This window comes from Ammospiza nelsoni, chromosome W (genome assembly GCF_027579445.1).
Source record: "Ammospiza nelsoni isolate bAmmNel1 chromosome W, bAmmNel1.pri, whole genome shotgun sequence".
NCBI classification, from domain to species: Eukaryota; Metazoa; Chordata; class Aves; order Passeriformes; family Passerellidae; genus Ammospiza; species Ammospiza nelsoni.
Window position 1 is genome coordinate 17,856,111 of NC_080668.1, and position 21,255 is coordinate 17,877,365.

Below are 21,255 nucleotides of genomic sequence, written 5' to 3' on the forward strand. Positions count from 1 at the left end.
TGCCCTATAGAACAGCCACAGCAAGGAAGGCGCTGCAATTGATTGACGGGTGTTGCTATTGGCTCGTTATGATTGGGAGAGAATAGAAGCGGGGCGGAAGAGGGAAGAGTGCGCGGGTTTTTTTCCTCGTTTCCTCGCTTCCACCTTTCCGATTGGCTGAGATGGTAGCCGGACGGAATTTCCGATTGGTCAGCGCACGCTGTTGTTAGGCGGGTGAGGCAGCGCGAGGCGGGGTTTCCTCTTCCGATGAGTCGGTTCTGAGGTTCGTTCAACGCGAAGCGTCCTGTCGTACCATCGCTTCTACGAGTCTGCCCAAGACCTACTGTCACCCGTCTTGAGGAGCTGTTGCCGGCCGCCTCACCTCTTTTCCTCTCAGCGCCATGGCCTCAGGATCCGAGTAAGTGTGGGCCGTCCGCCGGCAGGCCGCGGCCTAGGCCCGGCTGCGGTAGCGCTGGGCCCGGCTCGGCCTAGCTCTCCTTACTTCGCCTTCGCGCGGCGCTACCCAGGCTGGGCCTGACGGCGAGCCCAATCCTCCTCCCGATCTCGCTGTGTCATTCAGGTTCTGAGGAAGTGGGGGTGGGGCCGGGAAGGGGATGGGCTGCTCTTCGTGTTTGCCCAGCAAGGAGCTTGTCTGCAGCGGGGCCCTGGGTACCGCCACCCCTCGCCTGCCGAGCCTCCTTGGGAAGTGTTGAGTAATGGGGGCGAGGCCTGGCTGGGGCCGTCTCGCCTGGGCTAGGCCTTATCCAGGGAAGGCTTTGTTTTCCAGAGCCCGGAGCTTTGGGGTGAGCGGCTGGCCGGGACATGAGGGGGAAGAGGCGTGTCCTGGTCTCCTCCCCGCAGGTCCACAGCGGCCCTCGGATCAGGGCTGGAAGAGACTTGGCATTGGAAGAGGAAGATTTGTTGTACCGGACTAGACTCTGTGGCAGCTGAAGCAATCAGCTATATTTTTGTCTCCAGTATCTTGCCTCACTGTCTTCAGTTCCAGGCTGAGGGTCATATTTTGTGCTCCTCAAAAGTCAGTTGAGTAATACTGGCTTCTCTGCGCCCAGCCCATGTGTGCAAGTCACTTCACAGTCCCTTGAGAGGAGTAAAAATAAAACCTAAAGCTAATTTCCAAATCCAAGAATACTTCAAGTGACTTGTTGGCTTCACCAGAGGCTCTTTCAGTCCCTTTAGTGTCTGTGGTTTATCTTCTCCTTTTCTTTTGCAACTTCTGCAATTTAGACCCACTTGTCAGTTCCAGCAGGGTGTGCCAAGAATTTAAGGTGTGTGGTAGAGCTTGTGATGGAAGTGATGGTCTCAGAGGTGTATTTTGAGTCTGAGATGAGCAGTGTTATTAAAAAGAAATTTATGTTTTTGCAAAGTTGTTCTCAACACATAGGAATCAAAAAAAGTTCCCGTACAACTGGGAAAAAGTTACTTCTTAGTTACAATTTTTGGGTCAATGCTGTTGGCAGCCATCTTGTCTAATTGAGCTTTAGCACAGAGTATAGCATTGCAAGACCTAATAGAGTGTTTCTGAAAAAATTCTTGGATTTGTGTGTGTACCTGTCTGAAACAGTATCTGAGAATTTAGTATCTTGAGCATGGGTATGAACTCGCTGCTTGATTGTCATGTGGTGCTCCAGTAAAGCGGCTGCAATCATCAGATATTCCACTCATTTACTCGAAGGGATTTTTTTCTAAATACTTACCCAAAGAAAGTAGTTCAGACTGTAATTAGGATGTTCAGGGTGGTAAAAAAACACTGACAGATCTTATCTAGGAAGTGAGTTCATGAGGGTATTGATAAAAAGGTACACCAGCATACAGGAGGCATGACTGTTTTCACTTTTGTTACTAAAGCTGGAATAATTTTGAGTTGGTGATGTTTCATTGTATATTTAACATAGACATGCAGGAACAAGTTAGTTCCCTACTTTATGTGGAGCTCTGAAGGTTGGTAGTTGTTTTCAGAAGATTCAGTAATTACCTTCTGATCTCACTCTTCATACTGTCTACCACAATGCATAGCCTCTGGGCATTATCACATGCTGAACAAGGAAAGCTCTGACACAGAAAAGTGATGAAGTGATGTAATTATAGAATCACAGAATGGTTTGGGTGGAAGGAACCTTAACAATCATGTAGTTCCATCCCCTCTGCCGTGGGCAGGGACACCTTTTGCTAGACCAGGTTGCTCAATGCCCCATCAAGCCGGATCTTGAACACTTCCAGGGTCGAAGGCTGGAACTAGATGATCTTTGAGATCCCTTCTAACAAAAACATTCTATGATTTTATGAACCCACAGGAGAGATGCAGTGATAGCAAATGGTGATAATAATATTCTAAATTGCTATTAGAAGATGGGTAGTACTTGTCTGTCAAAGTCCTTACTCTTGTCTGTAAGAGAAATAATATCACTTTCTGGTGTAGCTGTCATAATTTCTTAACACCTTTTTTTCTTTGTCAGCAGAACTGTTAGGTCAGATAACTAAAGCTGACCCCATGCATTGATACTTGCACGCTGTATTTCTTGGAGAGCTTTTCAATTGCTTTAAGTGCAGCAATGTACTGACAACACTGATCCAGTTTTGCTTCTTACTTAGGAAACTGCAGATTTAGTTCTTCAGTACTAAAACTTTTTTTCTCACACTCAGCAGAACTAAGTGGACATCTTGCTGTGCTCTTCAGCACTGCTATGTGTTCAAAAGTATCTGAACTTTTCTTCCAGATATATATATAATACAACTTTTGATTTATTGGAAGTTTTGGTCCAAAAGCTTCCACTTGCTGCCCAGTTCCTCTTCCATTTATTTTTATCTTGTATCCCAGACCATTTTTTAGGCTGCACAGCAATTTCTGCATCCTGAGGGGCAGCTGCTCAGTTTCAGTGATGACTTATGTAGCCAAAGTCTGGCATTGGTTTCTTATCAAAAGGCCTTTAGATCCACATTTCATGTGCAGAAGGATATGATTTGCATTTACACTTTGAATAGGCTAAATTGTTTTTTTTGTGTCACTTAGCTTAAGTTTTAAAATATACATGCTAAATTAATTCCCAGTGTCCAGGAATGCTGAGGCAAGGTCCTTACAAGTAGGTGATTGTTTTTATACACTGTTTTAACCACAAGATCCTGTTTAACCTGATGATATATTGGTTTCTTGTTGCACTCTCAGTTTTCCTGGAAATCCCAGACCTTTTAGGACTTTACCCAGACCATGTTTTAGGTTTAAGAGGGAATGAATTCATGAGCTCCTCCCTAGAGGTATCCAATAGCCTTTCTTGTGTCTTCTTTGGGTTTAGAAAATGAATCTGTAGCATCTCACATAGTCATTGAAAGGGATGGATGTTGATTTCTCACCTCTTGCATTCTTTAATGAAGAGAGGGAAAAGGTGGCTTTTAAAAATGCAGTGAACATGCCAAGTGATGCACTGCTGATACAGTCTGTGTTTATGCTGTGTAGCTGCTTGCTCTGCCACTTCCACTCCAGGTTTGATTTCTTCTGGTTATTTTGTGCCCAAAACAGCAAAATGCAGCCAAAGCGTACATCCAGCACCATTGTCCGCAAAGCTTCCTACCCTTTCCTGGTGCTTGCTGTTTGCTTAGGACAAAGGAACAAAGGAAGACTTTTTTTTTTCTTTTGTGAGAATCAAACCAAACTGTTCTAAGTTTCTGTTTTGACCTTAGTCACTGGCACATCTGGACTGCTTTGAGAGAGTAGTCAGATGCCCACCAAGGCAAGTTACAGTAATCTGCTGCTATTGTGGCTGGCTAATATACAACTTCTAAGAGTTCCTTAGGAATCAGTTGGTTCAAGTTCATATTTATTTTGTAAAATTAACTATTTGCTATATTAGATTTTGAAGTAAATACATTATTCTGCCTTTCTTCCATTTCCTTGTTGTTTGGTGTGCTCAATTTTGTCAAGGCAAATGAATTATGTCACATATCTTATGGTGTAGTAGGCTAGAGCTGCAGTGGGTCCTGTGATGGTATTATGAAAAGGTGCTTATATCTTCAAAAAAAAAGTAAACCCCATTTTTCATGAGCACTTGAATATTTCTACTGGCTTGCTAGGTTTAGCTAATAGGCTTTGACAGCCTAAACTCTTACAACTCTTCCTGACAGGAGAGCTACAGCATTGTCCTTTAATTCCCCTATTTATCTGGGATTTGACACTAAAGAGACTTGAACTTTTGTTTCTGTGGCAGCAGTTATATGTGATTTCAGATGAGTCTGACTAATTCTTTTAGGCAAAGCATCTTAGAGTCAGCAGCATCTCACTAACCACTTCTTTTTATAGATAGCTTCATAGCTTGTATCCATTTCAGTAGTAAACTGACTGATGCCAGACCCCCTTCCTAAACCCAGATTAGCTCCTCTTCCAGGTACCTCCCCCCAGTTTATATACTGGGCGTGACATTCTGTAGCGTGGAATATCCCTTTGGCCAGTTCAGATCAACTGTCCCAGCTATGTTCCCTCCTGGTTTCTTTTGTGCAGCTCCTCACTGGCAGAGCATGAGACACTGAAAAGCCCTTGTCTCAGGGTAAGCACTGCTCAGCAACAACCAAAACCATCAGTGTGTTATCAGTATTATTCTCATACTGAATCCAAAACACAGCACTGTACCAGCTACTGAGAAGAAAATTAATTCTTATCTCAGACAAAACCAGGACACTTGCAAACAAGTATAGTTTCTAAAAGACAAGACAACAAAGAAACCTGTAGAAAATGGAGAACAAAACAGGTGCGTATGAAAGGGGGAGCAAAATCACTTGGACTCTTTAACTTCTGTTTTCTCTCCCAGCTCTAAAGGCGATGACTTATCAACTGCTATTCTGAAGCAGAAGAACAGGCCTAATCGGTTAATTGTTGACGAAGCCATCAATGAAGACAACAGTGTTGTGTCACTTTCCCAGGTGTGTCACCTATAAAAACAAAGCATTTACTCTGACAATTTGCAAGCTGTTGTTGTCTTTTAACTTGAAATCTAATTTTGCAACATGAATCTAAGTATTTGTGTCAGAAGCTGCAGCAGTTACAAGTGAGGGAGGTGGGTTAAATAAATAATCATATATAATAATTATTAATAAATGAGAACATATATTCTGATTCTAACTTTTAGGATTCACTTGAGCTCATGCCCTTAGTCTGGCTTTAGGATTGGATCTTGAGTAGTGTAGTGAAAACCCCTGTCTTTGTAGGTCTAGTATATTGCTTCTAAGATGTAATCCTTCGAAGTCAACCAGCTCTCCTTCAAATGCTTGAATTCATAGAATCATTAAGGTTGGAAAAGACCTCCAAGATCACTGAGTCCAACCTTTGATGAAACACCACCATGTCAACCAAACCATAGCACTAAGTGCCATGTCCAGTTGTTTCTTAAACACTTCCAGGGATGGTGACTCCATCACTTCCCTGAGCAGTCTGTTCCAATGCTTAACAACCCTTTCTGTGAAAAAATTCTTCCTGATGTCCAACCTGAACCTCCCCTGGTGCAGCTTGAGGCCATTTCCTCTTACCCTGTCATTGGTTGCCTGGGAGAAAAGGCCAACTCCCACCTGGCTACAACCTCCTTTCAGGGAGTTGTAGAGAGTGATAAGGTCTCCCCGAGCCTCCTTTTCTCCACGCTAAACAACCCCAGCGCCCTCAGCCACTCTTGATATCACTGACTCTCTAGACCTTTCACCAGCCTTGTTGCCCTTGTCTGGACATGCTCCAGCATCTCAACGTCCTTCTTGTGAGGGGCCCAAAACTGGACACAGTACTAGGTGTGGCCTCACCAGTGCCAAGTACAGGGGGACAGTCACTTCCCTCAGCCTGCTGGCCACACTATTTCTGATACAAGCCAGGATGCCATTGGCCTTCTTGGCCACCTGGGCACACGCTGGCTTGTGTTCAGCTGCTATCAACTAGTGCCCCCAGGTCCTTTTCCACTGGTCCACTTTCCAGCCACTCTTCTCCAAGCCTGTAGCACTGCATGGGGTTGTTGTGACCCAAGTGCAGGACCTGGCACTTGGCCTTGTTGAACCTCATACCATTGCCTTAGCCCATCAATCCAGCCTGTCTAGATCCCTCTGTAGAGCTTTCCTACCCTCCAGCAGATACACACTCCCACCCAAGTTAATGTCATCTGAGAACTTACTGAGGGTGCAGTTGATCTCCCCATTCAGATTATCAATAAAGATATTAAACGGGACTGGGCCTGACACTGATCCCTGAGGGACACCACTGGTGACTGGCCACAAACTGGATGCAGCACCATTCACCACCATGCTCTGGGCCATACCATCCAGCCTCTTCTTAACCCAGCAGAGTGCACCTGTCCAAGCTGTGGACTGCAGCATTCTGCAGGAGAATGCCATGGGAGACAGTGTTAAAGGCTTTACTGAAGTCTAGGTATATAACATCCACAGCCCTTCCCTCATCCACTAGGCAGGTCACCTGGTCAGAAAAGGAGCTCAGGTTGGTCAGGCAGGACCTGCCCCTCCTAAACCCATGCTGGCTGGGCCTGATCCCCTGGTTGTCCTGTGTCTGCTCTGTGATTGCACTCAAGATGATCTGTTCCATAATCTCGCTGGGCACTGAGGTCAGGCTGACAGGCCTGTAGTTCCCCAGATCCTCCTTCCAACCCTTCTGGTAGATGGGTATCCCATTGGCCAACCTCCAGTCCTTTGGGACCTCCCCTGTTAACCAGGACTGCTGATAAATGAATGTGAGTAGCTTGTTAAGCTCTTCCACCAACTCCATCAGTATTTACAGGTGAATCTCATCTGGCTCCATAGACTGGTGACGGTGTAAGTGGCTCAGCAGGTTACTAACTGCTTCCTTCAATTGTTTTGTCAAAAGTTTGTTCTAATGCTGTTATTGGTTACAGGCAAAAATGGATGAACTGCAGCTGTTTAGAGGAGACACTGTCCTGCTAAAAGGAAAGAAGAGGAGAGAAGCAGTCTGCATTGTTCTGTCAGATGATACCTGCTCAGATGAGAAGATTCGCATGAATAGGGTTGTTCGAAACAACTTGAGAGTGCGCCTGGGTGACGTCATCAGGTGAGGACTAGTTTGTTAACTGTTGTGTATCTCTGGGTTGCCGAAATAATTTGTGCACTGGCTTTGAATTGTTTTGGTCCATAGCAGAGACAGGGTCCTGCAGGAAGTATTCTTGCATCTTCTGGAGGAGGTCACAGAAATGTTTTCAAGTGTGTCTTACATCAAGGATCTCAATTTACTTTTGCATGTTATTCTGGCTGTATGCATATTCAGATTAATACTAAGATTCTTGAAGACTCTTCGGGACCTTCACAAGCCCTGGTCCTATCATTAAGTAGTTGAATTACCCCACAGTTGTCATAGTATTCTTCCCAAATTTACATTGTCAAATGAATTCACAAGTTTTTTCCATCTAAATTTTTTATGTTCGCAAGATAACTGAAAGGTAGTAAGCAACATTGTAATTGATCTTATAGTATGGCTAGCTCAAGCACTGAGCTGCCCTATAACAAACAGAAGTTAAAACTCGAAGTAGCCAAATATCAATATTAAAAATCTCTGAAGGTTGTTTATATACCAATTTTTGTTATAAAATAATTTTAAAATTAGGAATGCTGAAAGTGTTGCAAGAATTTTGTACAATGCTTGCAGAAGGTAGTGGGAAAGCATTGAAGGATACATTTTGACTTACAGGAGGCAGGTTCCATTCTGTGATGGGAGTGGAAAGAAAAAATATGTCAGCATTTCTTAAACATAAAAATGCTAATTTGCAGGTTTAGATATGTGAGAGCAGACAGTTATTTCTCCTGAGTATTCTTGTAATCTGGAATATTGTGCATGTTCTGGGAAAATTGGAACCTGATTTCTGACACTAGACTTCCTGGGGTGATATCTGAAATAATCCTTAAATAAAAACGTGTTTCATATGAACTGTAGAGGAGAGGGACAAGTCTGTTTCGCCCATCTCTCTGCCATTAGAAAATGCAAGTTTTAAACATGACTGTAGTTGGAACAGTGTTTTGAGCTAGTCTGTGGATTTAAAATAAAGGTGAATCCTTACTTTATATGAGGTTACTGTTGGAGTAATTTCTAGTGTGACAGTTCAGCCAGTGCTATCCCCTTCTCTGCTTGGACTGTCTGTAACAGTTCTCAGTCTTTCAGGTGTGTTACCGATTGTCTTGGCTTCATTGCAAGCGTCAGAGAATTTTCACACCTCTTACACTCAAAGTTTTTCTTGCTGATCTTGAAGTACTTATTGTGTTAATTTCTTTGGCTTGGTTTCTGCCAAAATCCAGATTCATGCACCAATCACTTCCTGCTTGTAGTCTGTCAGCTGTTTTCCTTCTGTGGGTCAGTCTGTCTTTTCATTTACTCTTCTGCTATATCCTCACTATAAAGCATGTAGTTACAGAATCTCCTAATAGTCTCTAACAAACTAGCATATGAAACTTGCACGCTCAGCTGCAGTTGCCCGTAGGCTTTTTTTAGCTGGCAAAGCCAGTTTGAGTATTCTGCCTCTGCCGCAGCTTGATGCTCTGATGTATTGCTACAGTAGGCTGTTGGCCTATGTTGTAAAATAATAGCTGAAATTTTTATTTAAAAGGGGGGAAGGGGCCTTCGGACTTTAACCTAAATATTAATTTCCACAAAAAGGGATTGACAGACGCCTAGCTATCCCTGGTTGGTACTGAGAACCTTTGTTCAGAATCAGGTTTATCAGCAACAGGAGCTCTATTCTAAGTTATGAGGAAGAGAGGAAGGAACAAAGATTTCCTCTCAATTCCCTTTCCCTTATAGCTAGTTCAGCAGTAGCTCATGGAATCACAGAATAGTTTGGGTTGGAAGGGACCTCAAAGATCATCTAGTTCCAACCCTCCTGCCATGGGTGGGGACACCTTCCACTAGACCAGGCTGCTCAGAGCCCTATCCAGTCTGGCCTTGAACACTTCCGGGGATGGGGCATCCACAACTTCTCTGGGCAACCTGTGCCAGGGCTTCACCACCTTCACAGTAAAGAATTTCTTCCTATTATCCAATGTAAATCATCTCTCTCTCAGTTTGAAGGCATTCTTCTTTGTCCTGTCACTGCATGCCTTTGTGAAAAGTCCCTCCAGCCTTCCTTGTAGGTTCCCTTCAGGTACCGGAAGGTGCTATAAGGTCTTGCTGGAACCTTCTCTTCCCCAGGCTGAACAGCCCCAACTTTCTCAGCCTCTCTTCATAGGAGAGGGGCTCCAGCCCTCTTATCATCTTTGTGGCCTCCTCTGGGCTTGCTCCAACTGGTCCATGACCTCCTTATGTTGGGGGGGCCAGAGCTGGACACCATCTTCCAGGTGGGGTCTCACAAGCGCAGAGAGGGAGAATCCCCTCCCTTGCCCTGCTGACCATGCTGCTTTAGATGCAGTCCAGGACACAGTTGGTTTCTGGGATGCAAGTGCACATAACCAAGTCATATCAAGCTTCTTGTCCACCAACACCCCTAAGTCCTTCTCAGCAGGGCTGCTCTCAATCCATTCTCCACCGAGCCTGTACTTGTGCTTGGGATTGCCCTGACCCAGGTGCAGGAGCATGTGTTGAAACAAAAGTTAGCTCATGACTCTTACAGGTCTTGAGGCTGCATTAGTAACTTGTGAATGTATCTTGGGCACAGCAAAGGGGAGCCTCAGAACAGTGGGGGAGGGGGGAGATAGTACTAAACCCTTCAGCAGTTTTGGATAGGGCTGAGAGGAGTGAAGGAAAGCATGTGTTGAAAAGACTAGCTCTTTGATGGGCATGATTTTTGCCTTGTCAGCATTCTTATGCACGTGGGAAGTCTCCATAGGGCTTTGGAGGGTCCTTTCTGGCATTTATACTGGCCTGAGAAGGGACATCACTGCCTTTCTCAAACTTGGGTTTAAGTCCAGCATGATAGTGGTTAACTGAAGTTTTCTTCTGTTGCAGCATCCAGCCTTGCCCAGATGTGAAATATGGCAAACGTATCCATGTGTTACCAATTGATGACACAGTAGAAGGGATCACAGGGAATCTGTTTGAGGTCTATCTCAAGCCATATTTCCTGGAAGCTTACAGACCCATCAGGAAAGGTAATAGCACCTGTTATTGAAGTCCTGATGGCAGTGAATGTGAGCTAGTCCTGATACCAAATAAAAAGAATTTCTGGAAGCTTGCACAAATCTCCATGGAGCATTAGACTAACGACTGTAGAGTAAGATTTTGTTGTTGTGAATTTAATTTTTTCCTAAACTTCAGAGGAAAGAGTGATATCTGCTGCTGGCTGGTAGAACAGCTTGATAGTTCTCTGTCATGGTTTAATCCCAGCCAGCAACTAAGTACCATGCAGCTCAGCTGCTTGCTCACACCTCCTCCCTCCTTCTCAGTGGGGAGGAGGATTGGAAAAAAAGTAAAACTCATGGATTGAGATAAGAACAGTTTAATAATATTAATTATAATAATACTAATAATTGCAGAGAGAGAGGGAGGGAGGAATAAAACCCAAGAGATACAAGTGAAGCAAAATACAGTTGCTCACCACCCACTGGCTGATGCCCAGCCCATCCTCGAGCCACAATATGTGGCTTCTGGGCAATTACCCCCAGTTAACATACTGAGCCTGACATTCTATGGTGTGGAATATCCCTTTGGCCAGTTCAGATCAACTGTCTCAGCTGTGCTCCCTCCTGGTTTCTTTTGTGCAGCTCCTCGCTGGCAGAGCATGAGACACTGAAAAGCCCTTGTCTCAGGGGTAAGCACTGCTCAGCAACAACCAAAACCATCAGTGTGTTATCAGCATTATTCTCATACTGAATCCAAAACACAGCACTATACCAGCTACTCAGAAGAAAATGAACTCTTATTCCAGATGACACCAAGACATTCTCCTGTGGTTTTTTGCTACATGGGATGGAAGGACATCAAAAAAGGCTTAGGTCAAAGTCAGTTTAATGAGATTTTTCTCCTGAGTTGCTACCACTTGATGGGATTTGGGAGTTGCTCACATATTAATCAATGGGTTAGATATACTAGCTGGCACCCTGACTAAATGCACTTTTTCCAAAAGTAATTTAATTAATAACTGGGAAAGTCCATAAAAAAAAAAAATATATGTTTAGAGTTGTGCTAGTAGCACTTCTGCTGGAACAAATAGGTCCTAATACAATATATACACAAGTTGAATTTATCCAGCTCCTGTAGTCCAGTTTACCTAGGATTCATAGTGCAATATCATGTATTATTCTTTTTTTTTTTTTTTTGGAGTCAACCAATCTAGTTATAATAACTTCAAAATTAATTTAGATTAAATAAAGGCTTTTTGCTATTTTTAGAAATGTTAAATTGAAACTGGATGGAAAAGAATCGTGATACCTTGCCTTTGTGTTTTGTATTTAGGCAGAATATTATTTTTCTATTGTTTGCTGGTTTTGTTTGCTGTTTATTTTTGATGAAATTTGATGGTGCTCGAGTGGTCACAGTCCATGCAGCTCTTGAATTTAAAATGCAGAGTAGTGTTAAAAATGCCAGCAGTGTATACCTGTGTAGCTCACTTCATTGTCCTCTGGGGCTGCTGGTAGTACAAGGGTTGACATTTTGCAGCAGGCTACTGAAATGTGGGGTTTTATAGGTGACATCTTCTTGGTGCGTGGAGGGATGCGTGCAGTGGAGTTCAAAGTGGTGGAGACAGATCCAAGCCCATACTGCATAGTGGCTCCGGACACAGTGATCCATTGTGAGGGAGAACCCATCAAAAGAGAGGTGAGCAGAATCCTGCTGTGCAGTTCTACTGAATCCCCTCTGTCTGAAATCTGTTTTAGTGACACTCCTTAAGAGCAGCAGTGTTTGCAGTTCCTGTTTTGGCATTTTGTGTATTGAATGTAATGATTAAAACCTCTGGTTTCAGGAGATGAGCTGCTGCTGAAGATAGAGAAATGTGCTTCCAGTATCCTTCCTCATATGCTGAGATAGCACCAGTGCATAGGTTTGCTGACGAGATGCCATACTTTGGAAGCAGCTCTTTTGCATCTGCTTCCATATATCTCATGCTGGACTTAGATTCATCTTTTAATTCTAAAGTTCCCTTGATACCTAGCAGGGAGGGCTTACAATGTTGCTGAATTTCATGCCATGTGAAAAGAAAGCAATTGGTACTTTTTTAGTGAGAAATTTGAAGTGTAAATTATGGATTTTTTTTCTTTTTTCCTCCCAGTCCCTTAAGATTTCTAGCCTTGAGTGTCCCAAGCTTGAGGCAGCCTGAGTGGATTGTGTGTCAGGTCTTGGCCACCTTACTGTTACAGAGTAGGAAATCTCAGAAATGGGCTAAGGTGACTGTATGCTTCATAAAGTAAGTGCCTTTTTACTGCCTGCAGATCAGGGTGAGTCTTAGCTTGTAGTTAGCTCTACCTTTTCAAAAAAATTCACCTCTGTTTGACACTTGTGAGGCCATGTCTGGGCACTAGATGAGTCCAGTTTGGGTTCTTCAGGATACAACAGAGATAGGAGCAAGTTCAGCCAAGGCCACCAAAATTGATGAAGGAGCTGGAGGTCAGAATGAATGAGGAACAGCTGAGAGTGGGTTGATGCAGCATGAAGAAGGGAAGGCAAAGATTCAGGGTTACTGGCAACTGCCTGATAGGAAGGTGTGGATAATCAGGCTCTCCCAAGAACTGCACCCAGGGACAGGACTAGAAGCAATAACACGAGCCGGATCAAGGAAAATTCCCAATGGAAAAAGGTTTCTCCAAACCCTGAAACAAGCCCTGGAGAGGGCAGGAACCTCCAGACCTGGAGACCTTCAGCACTTGGTAGGGCTAGACCCTGAGCAACCTGATTGAAGTATAGCAGTTCCAGTCTGTGGGACTTGGACTGAGCCCCTCTGAGATTCCTGGCTGTGTTGTTTTATTTTAGCATGGCCTAATGTTACAGATAACTAAGGCCAGTAGAAATTTGGACAGTCAAATGAACGAATCCTGTAGAGCTATACTGAAAGAGTTGGTTACAGGTGGTCTTATTTGTACATCTGGATTGTAACATTTTCTGTTAATTTGAATCAATCCCAAGAGAAAACACTATGTTGGAGAATTGTATGGTAGCTAGGATATGTCAGGTAGTTAGAAATACCACTTAGAGTTTAAAGAATAAGTATATTTTATGCTGAGCTTCATTGTCTTATCATCTTTGCTAGCCAAATCAGAGGGTCACACAACTTGTTTTGCACTAGTCTGTAGGGGCCCTGGCAGCAGAGGCTGTCATTCAAGAGGGTAGGCTTCAGTGAGGAATTTCCCTCTGCATGTCTGGGAAGAGAGAGCTAAGAAACAGTTGTAGAAGATACCAGAAAGACTTGAAAATGGGAATCTCAAGACATCAAAGAAATGGCAATGAGCAAAAACCTGGGTTCTGTAGACTACGATGGATTGTTGAGCTACTGTTTTAACTCAGATGTTTAATGTATTTCCTCCTGGGTAGGATGAAGAGGAGTCACTGAATGAAGTGGGCTATGATGACATTGGTGGCTGCCGGAAGCAGCTGGCTCAAATCAAAGAAATGGTGGAACTTCCCCTCCGACACCCTGCTCTCTTCAAGGCCATAGGGGTGAAGGTATGTCCCCATGTGCACCAGGTAGATGAGTGGGCTTGCCCTTGAGGATGACTTGATATCAGAGGTTCATGACGTATTGGGAGGGGAATAAGTAATTTGGGTTTGTTTTTTTTGGGGGGGGTTGGTTTGCTTATGCTTGGGGCTTTTTTAAATGCTGGTGTTAGGAAAGTATCTCCTTACATGTTTTGGACACAGATTAAAGTACTGACAACTTGCAAAGCAGAGGGGTGCTTTGAATCAGAGCTGCCAGTTACTGGCAAGGTTTTTGTTGTGTGTTGTGTGAAGTAGTAAGGGTGTTGATAGCAATGTTGACATGGCAGCTGTTGCATAAGATTGCATCACAATTTCAGACTGGCTTTATCAAATGCTTACAGATTTGCTGTGAATCTACTTAGGCATTCAGATATTCACCACCTAAATCCCTTGCCTTTGTCCTCAGCCTCCACGTGGGATCCTGCTGTATGGTCCTCCTGGCACTGGTAAAACACTGATTGCCCGAGCGGTGGCCAATGAAACAGGGGCTTTCTTCTTCCTGATCAATGGTAAGTTTTGTGGCTGCTTTGGCCCCAGGTCTGCTGTGTGCTCACTCGTCCATCTTATGGTAAGGAATGGTGTCAATAGGGCTTGTAGAGCCACACTGTCTCCCTGACATCCTTTCTTATCTCTTTGAAGTGTGCATCTGGGGACACTTGGGAGGCCATTTGTGTTATCTGTAGTGGCACTTCCCTTAAACTTGGTTGTTTTGTAGCTGGCTCATTGGAAAGACAGCTTTGTAATACAGGGACCTGGAGTCTGTCTGGCTTAGTGTTCACATATGTTGTTGAGGGCAGAGCTGAGAGTGGTGAGATTATTCTATGAATATCGGTGCAGGACACTTGTTTCTATTGCTGCCAGCATGTTCCATTCAGAAAAGAAGCTGATCTGCAGCGGATTTGTTTTTCCCCTCAAGTAAAGCACAAGACCTGTTCCGTTTCATATACTATTAATTGTGAGGAACTATCCTGAAAGCTATGAGTACCTTGGGACTTAGCTACAAGTGACAGAACTTCCTATTGATCACTCTTCATCTGTAGCAGTTGAGGTGGATACTGGTTTATGTCCTGTAAAGATCAGACTGTGACTTTTCCTCAGTGCTTTTCTGTGCCATTTTACATTCAGTGTTGGAATAACTGAACATTTGTACTTAAAGATTGATGCTTTTCTTCTCTGATTTCAGTCACTTAGACCCATGAAGGTGAAAGCAAAGAAGTATATAGCACAGTATAGCAGTGAGCAGCAGTAGGGAAGTGACTTGCTTTGTATCTCAAGATATCAGATATAAACGTGTGGGATCTCAGCACCTCAGGATGGAGGTGCAGAGTGGCCGAGAACACCCTTGGGGGGCTCGGGAGTCCTGGAATGTTGCCAGAAGTGTCTGGTGGCTGGATTTTGATCCTACACAGGAGATGACACCTGTATGAGGACTGGGAGGGTTTCACTGGGTGAATGGTGAAGGGATAAGTTAATTAGAGTGTAAAACACAGGGTTTAGGATTTCTGTACAGGGGGGTCTAAAGAAGTAAGATGGAGGAATTGGGGCGTGTCCTGTTCTTCTTCTTCTTCTTCTTGGCCTCCATCTTCTGTGGTGATGGTGGCACTTTGGGATTGGTTATTACTAAAAGTGCACCGGTTAATAAGGGTAGAAGGTATTGGGGAAAAATTATAAATATTGTATACGTAACTTCAGGTATAAAGATAAGTGATCGCCCCGGGGGCTCGCAGTGTGCTCATGGCTGGCTTGCTGTGCAGACCTCTGTTGGGCTGAAAGAAAATCTTTTAGATAAACAATTAATAAACACCGAGACTGAGAAAAGATCAGAAGTCTCTTCTCATCCTTTGAAGCGTCAGCTCTTCAAGGCCATCCCTGGGCCTTTCCAGGCCACCTAAACAGCTGAGAAACCGACATAAACGGACTGGTTTTAGCCATATGTTGTCTTTGTCATATACTTTCTAAGTATGTGGAAGGTGTTACTGCATGCTAATGATCCGGACATTTTAGACACTTGTATTTCTGTTGCATAATACAAATAACACTGTCAGAGTTAGCGATGCATTCTCTGTCTGCTAGTCCCAAGCATGGAGCTGCAGTGTTGTAGATGAAGTTGGTATGAATTGGTGAGTTACCCGTTGTCTTGGTTTGGAAAGACAGGTTTCTGCTAAGGAAGGCAGGAGCCTCCCCTGAAATGGAAAATGTAAACCTCCCCCCCTCCGAATTGCTATAAATTTTAAATTAAGGGGCTCTCAGGCAAAAAATTTGGGAGCAGGAAATAACAGTTCTTTACTAGGGAAGAAAATTTTTAAAAGATAAAATAAGCAATGCAGTAAACCAAAACAATGCTGACAGAGTCAGAAGACAACCTGACTCCCTGTTGATCAGGGTGCTGGTAGCAGTCCAATTGGAAATGTGGCTGCAGTCCTCCTGGAGTGTCAGGTGTGGTTCTGTTGGAGCAGGGATCCTGAAGAAGGGTGCAGTCTTCCTCTGAAGATCTAGTGGAAGAGGCAGCTGTTTCTCTGGGAAATCCAGTGGAGAAAACAGTGCTGCTGTTCCAGAATCTCAAGATTATATCTGGATAGGAATGCTTGGCTCTCCCCTCTGGGTGGAGCATCTCACAATGGGATGTTATAGTTCTTATCAGTCATGCAGTGGCATTCAATAGCCTGTTATCAGCAGATTTCTCCCGCAGGGAGGAGTGGTTGTGAAAGAGATAAGAAAAAGTGCCCACTTAACAGAAGACAACTGACATACAGATGGCAAATAGAATACAATTTGCTTGACAATCCAGGACACCTGTAATGAAGCATTATTAGTACCTGCTTGTAACAGTGTCTCTGCAGCTGGCCGGCTTCACTCAGCTGGCAGCCTTGCACTTCCAAGGGTCAGGTTTCTTTTTCTTGGATCCTATAGAAGCATACTTTTTCTTCATTACCACTCCCTTCAGCATGATGGAGAATCTGTAAAAACAGAATAAATCTGTGAACCTGCACTAGTGTTCAGCAACTGTAGGCGATCTCAGAGGAATGCTGCCCTTCCTTCTGGGATTAATGTGGTTACACATTTTTATTATTTATTCTTTGAGAGGAGATGGGATTTGGAGTGTTGTTTTTTTTGGTGGTGGCTTGTTGCTGTTGGTTGGTTAGTTGGTGTGTGAATTGATACAGTCAGGCAGCCAGGGCAACCATAAACCCATGGCTAAAACATAGAGTAAATTTATTTCCATTACCTAAATAACGGAGGGAATCCCTGAAGCAATACCTGCACAGGGGCACACAAGCAGAGATATGGGCTCTGTTAGTTCATGCCAGAGGATTACTGACTACTGTTCACACAGGCTTATCAAGGGTTATTTTCAGCTGCAAGGTCACTTGAGCACTCACCAGTGTTTTGCTTTTTAACTCATTCCTCCCAACAGTTGGGTTTTTTTGATCTCATTTATAAAATCTTATAGAGGTAAATGCATACCTGTGTAATGCATGCTATAGACAGCTTTGGCATCTTACAGCTTTTTCTTTCCCTACCCTGATAACTTGTCACCAAATAATTTGATTGCTTCCATTGTGAGCATTAACTGTGTGGTGGCACATTTCAGAAAAGATCACCAAGTGTGAAATAGGGTAAGGGAAGAGGCAGCTATTGGTAGCTCATTGGCTAGTGTTACATTCTGTTAAACTGAAAACACTGAAATGATGATAGTAAGTAATTCTGCATGCTGGTCTTGCCTTTTCAGATGTAAATGTAATGAACTTGGTTGATAGTATTTGCTTTGGCTTGAAATATAGATACATGTGAACCTTGTACTAAAAAAAATTCAGCTGCATGTTTTTGGGGTTAGTTGCCTCTCTTCTGGGTGCCAGAGTTGCTATTTTTTTAGGTCCTGAGATCATGAGCAAGCTGGCTGGTGAGTCTGAGAGCAACCTGAGGAAAGCCTTTGAAGAAGCAGAGAAGAATGCTCCTGCCATCATCTTCATTGATGAACTGGATGCCATTGCTCCTAAAAGAGAGAAGGTAAAGAAAGCATTTAGAACGTAAAGGAGTGCATCCTTTTTGGTAGCAGCTGGCGTGAGTCTCTGCATTTGACTATAGGGTAAAGCAGTATTTCACTTAATGCTTGAAAGCAGTTGGATGTCAGATTTTGGATATCAGAAGAATCTGATGTAGTTCATGACGTTTCTTAACAGCTCATGTCTGTTGTATCTGTCTGCTTTGGTGCAGTACTAGCTCCTGTGTGCTGTGTTTTAGAGCTTTTGGTCTAGATATTACTTTCTCCACAGACACACGGAGAGGTGGAACGTCGCATTGTGTCTCAGCTGCTGACTCTTATGGATGGACTGAAACAGAGAGCACATGTGATCGTTATGGCAGCCACCAACAGACCTAACAGCATTGACCCAGCTCTCAGGCGATTTGGTAACCATAATTGCCATCTCTTTTTTTGTGTATCAGATACTTTGTTATGGACTGTGCTTCAGGGGCCTTGGAAAGACTGAGTAGAAATGAATATTAAACATCTTATGTGTTACATAAGCTTCTTTCCAGCTACTTGTTTGGAAATAATTTCTAGATTTCAGCTTTTGGTATAATCTTTTGTGCTTTATTAGATTAGAACTTGTAGAAATAATAAAATACTTAGAAGGTAGCACATTTTTTCACTGCATCAGTTAGTTCAGACTATTTCAGGACTAAATGCTTAAGGGGTTGTTCATGCCTCAGGTTGCAGGAGGCTCTGATTTGTCCCATTTATCTTTTATTGATGAAAAGTCTGGTAGTTTCTGAGATTCAGGTTTTCAAAACTTTGCAGTGTAAATGAACGTCTGTTGTATGACCAGTTGGTAAAATAAAATTTGCAGGAAAAATGGCCTCTTAAATGTCTAGTGAGGCATTTGAATGCACAGCTATAGCTTGAAGAAAATGATAGATGTACATGCCCTACGTAATATTACAGTAATACATGAGTATCCTGCTTCCCCAGATATTGGGGCAGTTCATGGTTTTCACCACTTGGGTGCTGCTGTGAAAGTTCTGAAAAATTTAATCTCTCAGTATTTGTGGACACAAAGGTAGAAATAAATAAAAATGTCCCATGGTGTGTTGGTTAGGATAGCATATTTTCCTATAAATTAGGATTGGAAAAAAACAGAAATCCTCTGTATTGATATAATCCTGAACTCTACTTAATGCAGTAGTCTCACTTTCCCTAAATGGCTATAAACCTTTCTGCCTTCTCTGATCTGACTCTGCTACTGTGCTGATTGATGCTGCAGGGAAACCCAAAGCTCTAGCATTTTCTGAAATTGTTTGTGGCTTGTCATCAAGTTCCTATGTCAAAGGAAGATATCAACTATAGCTCCCTTAGTTTGCAGAATCAGCAACTCAACGTGTGCTTGTACTCCCCAGGTCGTTTTGACAGAGAGGTAGATATTGGTATCCCAGATGCCACTGGGCGCTTGGAGATTCTGCAGATTCACACAAAAAATATGAAACTGGCTGATGATGTGGATCTGGAACAGGTGAGTAGCATGCTATTACAAAAGCTTGCCTCTGCTCATTTAGGACAGTGTGAAACCGAGCAAATATGTGATCTCTGAGCTTCCTCCTAACTAGATTACCAGTGACCAAAAATCCTCACTTGCTAGTTAAGAATGCTGTGGCTAAGTGAAACGAATGTGTACCGGTCCAGTCTGGAAGTGCCTTGCCACTGTCCTGTGTTTGTTTGCTGTGGCATTCTCTTTAAAAATAAAGCAAGTCTGAAACAGCACTCACAGAGCTGGCTGAACATTGTAGTAATACTATATGGATTTAATCTCTGTCCTGAATGAAGAACTGCAGTCTTCAGGGTTATCTTTCTGCACACTATCTATTCCAGTACAACTTTTTTCTCAGGTAAGAGGTGGAACAGCAGTGTTGCTGCTAAATGTGATAGCACTTATCTTGAATTTGCAGCAAAGCACTAATGTTTCTGTCCTTCAGAGTTTTGTTGCACCTCTGAATGAGGGACCAGAGCATGCATTGCCCTTGCAGAGTGCTTGCTTGTGTTTCTGAGTCATAGTTAATGCTCTGCTTTCAGGTGGCAAACGAGACCCATGGCCATGTTGGCGCTGACTTGGCTGCTCTTTGCTCAGAAGCCGCTCTTCAGGCTATCAGAAAGAAGATGGATCTCATAGACCTAGAAGATGAAACCATTGATGCTGAAGTGATGAACTCACTGGCTGTGACCATGGATGACTTCAGGGTAATGGAGGAGTACGCTTCTTTCTTTTGTGTGCAATGTCTAATTGCTTATCTGAAGCAAGTGAAAATAAAATATTAGAATTGACATAATGCTTTTTTTTCTAACAACAGTGGGCTCTGAGCCAGAGCAACCCTTCTGCTCTTAGGGAGACAGTGGTGGAGGTGCCACAAGTTACCTGGGAAGATATTGGGGGTTTAGAAGATGTAAAGAGAGAACTCCAGGAACTTGTACAGGTAAGGTTTCCAACAGATTTTTTCCTAGTCAGCTTGAAAAATAATGATTGCCATGGTTTAGGAAGGGTATTCCCCAATTTAGTGTTCCCATTGAAACACTCCAAACCACATGCTGCTCACTCACTCCCCCCTCCCCTGTGGCAGGATGGAGAGGAGAATTGGAGGCCGAAAAGGTAAAGATCATGGGTTGAGATAAGAACAATTTACTGTAAACAGCAATGAGATAAGAAAATGAACAGTATTAATAACTGTGTACAGGACAGGTGAATGATTCACATGTGAGTACTCACCATAGGGAACATGACATTATCCCCAACTGCTTGTTTCACGCTATCTGACCGAAAGGGACCCCCTCCCTCTGCCCCCCACATGACGTGAGGTGGTACCCTGTCCTGGCCAGAACCAGGACAGTAATAAAATTCAGAACCTCTGCACATTCCTGTTTGGGCTGTGACCAGGGTAAATGCAAAGTTTATATGGTATTTTCATGTAATGGACTGAAAATATCATGCTGTTCCATCTTAGTGAACCTGGGGAGAGGGAGGTGCTGGGAAGCAGCATCAGGCTTTCCTGAGCGGAGTATACAGGGACATCTTGGGTAGGTGTTGTGCTACATGCAGGAACAGCAGCAGTTCTGCTTCTCTTAAGTGGAGACTAGCAATAGCACTGCTGCCAAGAATCCTGTTATGTGATGGCTTTAATATGCTAGAAAGTAGATGAAGATTCTCATGCAGAGAGCCTATGAAGTTTGACTTTGCAGCAGTGTTAGCATAGAGGTGAGAAGTAATTGAAGCCTTCTATGAAAGGAGAAGCTGGAACAAAGTCATGAATAGTCTGTGGAATTGGGGTGATTTGGGTTTGATACATCCCTGCTTTCAGTTGCACTGTAGAAACAGCCTGTCTGTGAATAAAAGAATCTACTTTTCAATCTAACTTCTGTCATTAAAATCATCACCTATCTCTGATCATGTTGGAAGGATAAATGCTCACATCAGACATCTTGACTGTCTTTGGAGGGCAGAGAAAATAGGTAAGATAATGAGCTAGCTGTTCTCATTTGCTTTTGCAGGGCAGACTGAAGTTGGGGTTAAATGTGCTGGGAAACTACCTGAACTGGCACTTAGTTCATAGGCTTTACAATTTAGTTGTGATGCTTTTTAAACCAGTGCCCATTTAAAAACACCAGTGGCATTGAG

The 21,255-nt window shown here is 43.4% G+C and overlaps 1 protein-coding gene across 1 annotated transcript in view; it reads left to right on the plus strand.

Moving 5' to 3' along the window:
* The first annotated feature begins 217 nt into the window (after positions 1-217).
* LOC132086193 (transitional endoplasmic reticulum ATPase-like) overlaps positions 218-21,255 on the plus strand; it is a 46,960-nt gene continuing 25,922 nt past the window's right edge. The window contains exons 1-12 of the mRNA XM_059491669.1: positions 218-397; positions 4,794-4,905; positions 6,864-7,036; positions 9,914-10,056; positions 11,592-11,722; positions 13,430-13,561; positions 14,001-14,103; positions 17,469-17,602; positions 17,869-18,004; positions 18,992-19,104; positions 19,662-19,826; positions 19,937-20,059. Coding sequence (XP_059347652.1) covers positions 381-397; positions 4,794-4,905; positions 6,864-7,036; positions 9,914-10,056; positions 11,592-11,722; positions 13,430-13,561; positions 14,001-14,103; positions 17,469-17,602; positions 17,869-18,004; positions 18,992-19,104; positions 19,662-19,826; positions 19,937-20,059 — 1,482 coding nt within the window. The 5' untranslated portion in view covers positions 218-380. The remainder of the gene's footprint in view (positions 398-4,793; positions 4,906-6,863; positions 7,037-9,913; positions 10,057-11,591; positions 11,723-13,429; positions 13,562-14,000; positions 14,104-17,468; positions 17,603-17,868; positions 18,005-18,991; positions 19,105-19,661; positions 19,827-19,936; positions 20,060-21,255) is intronic.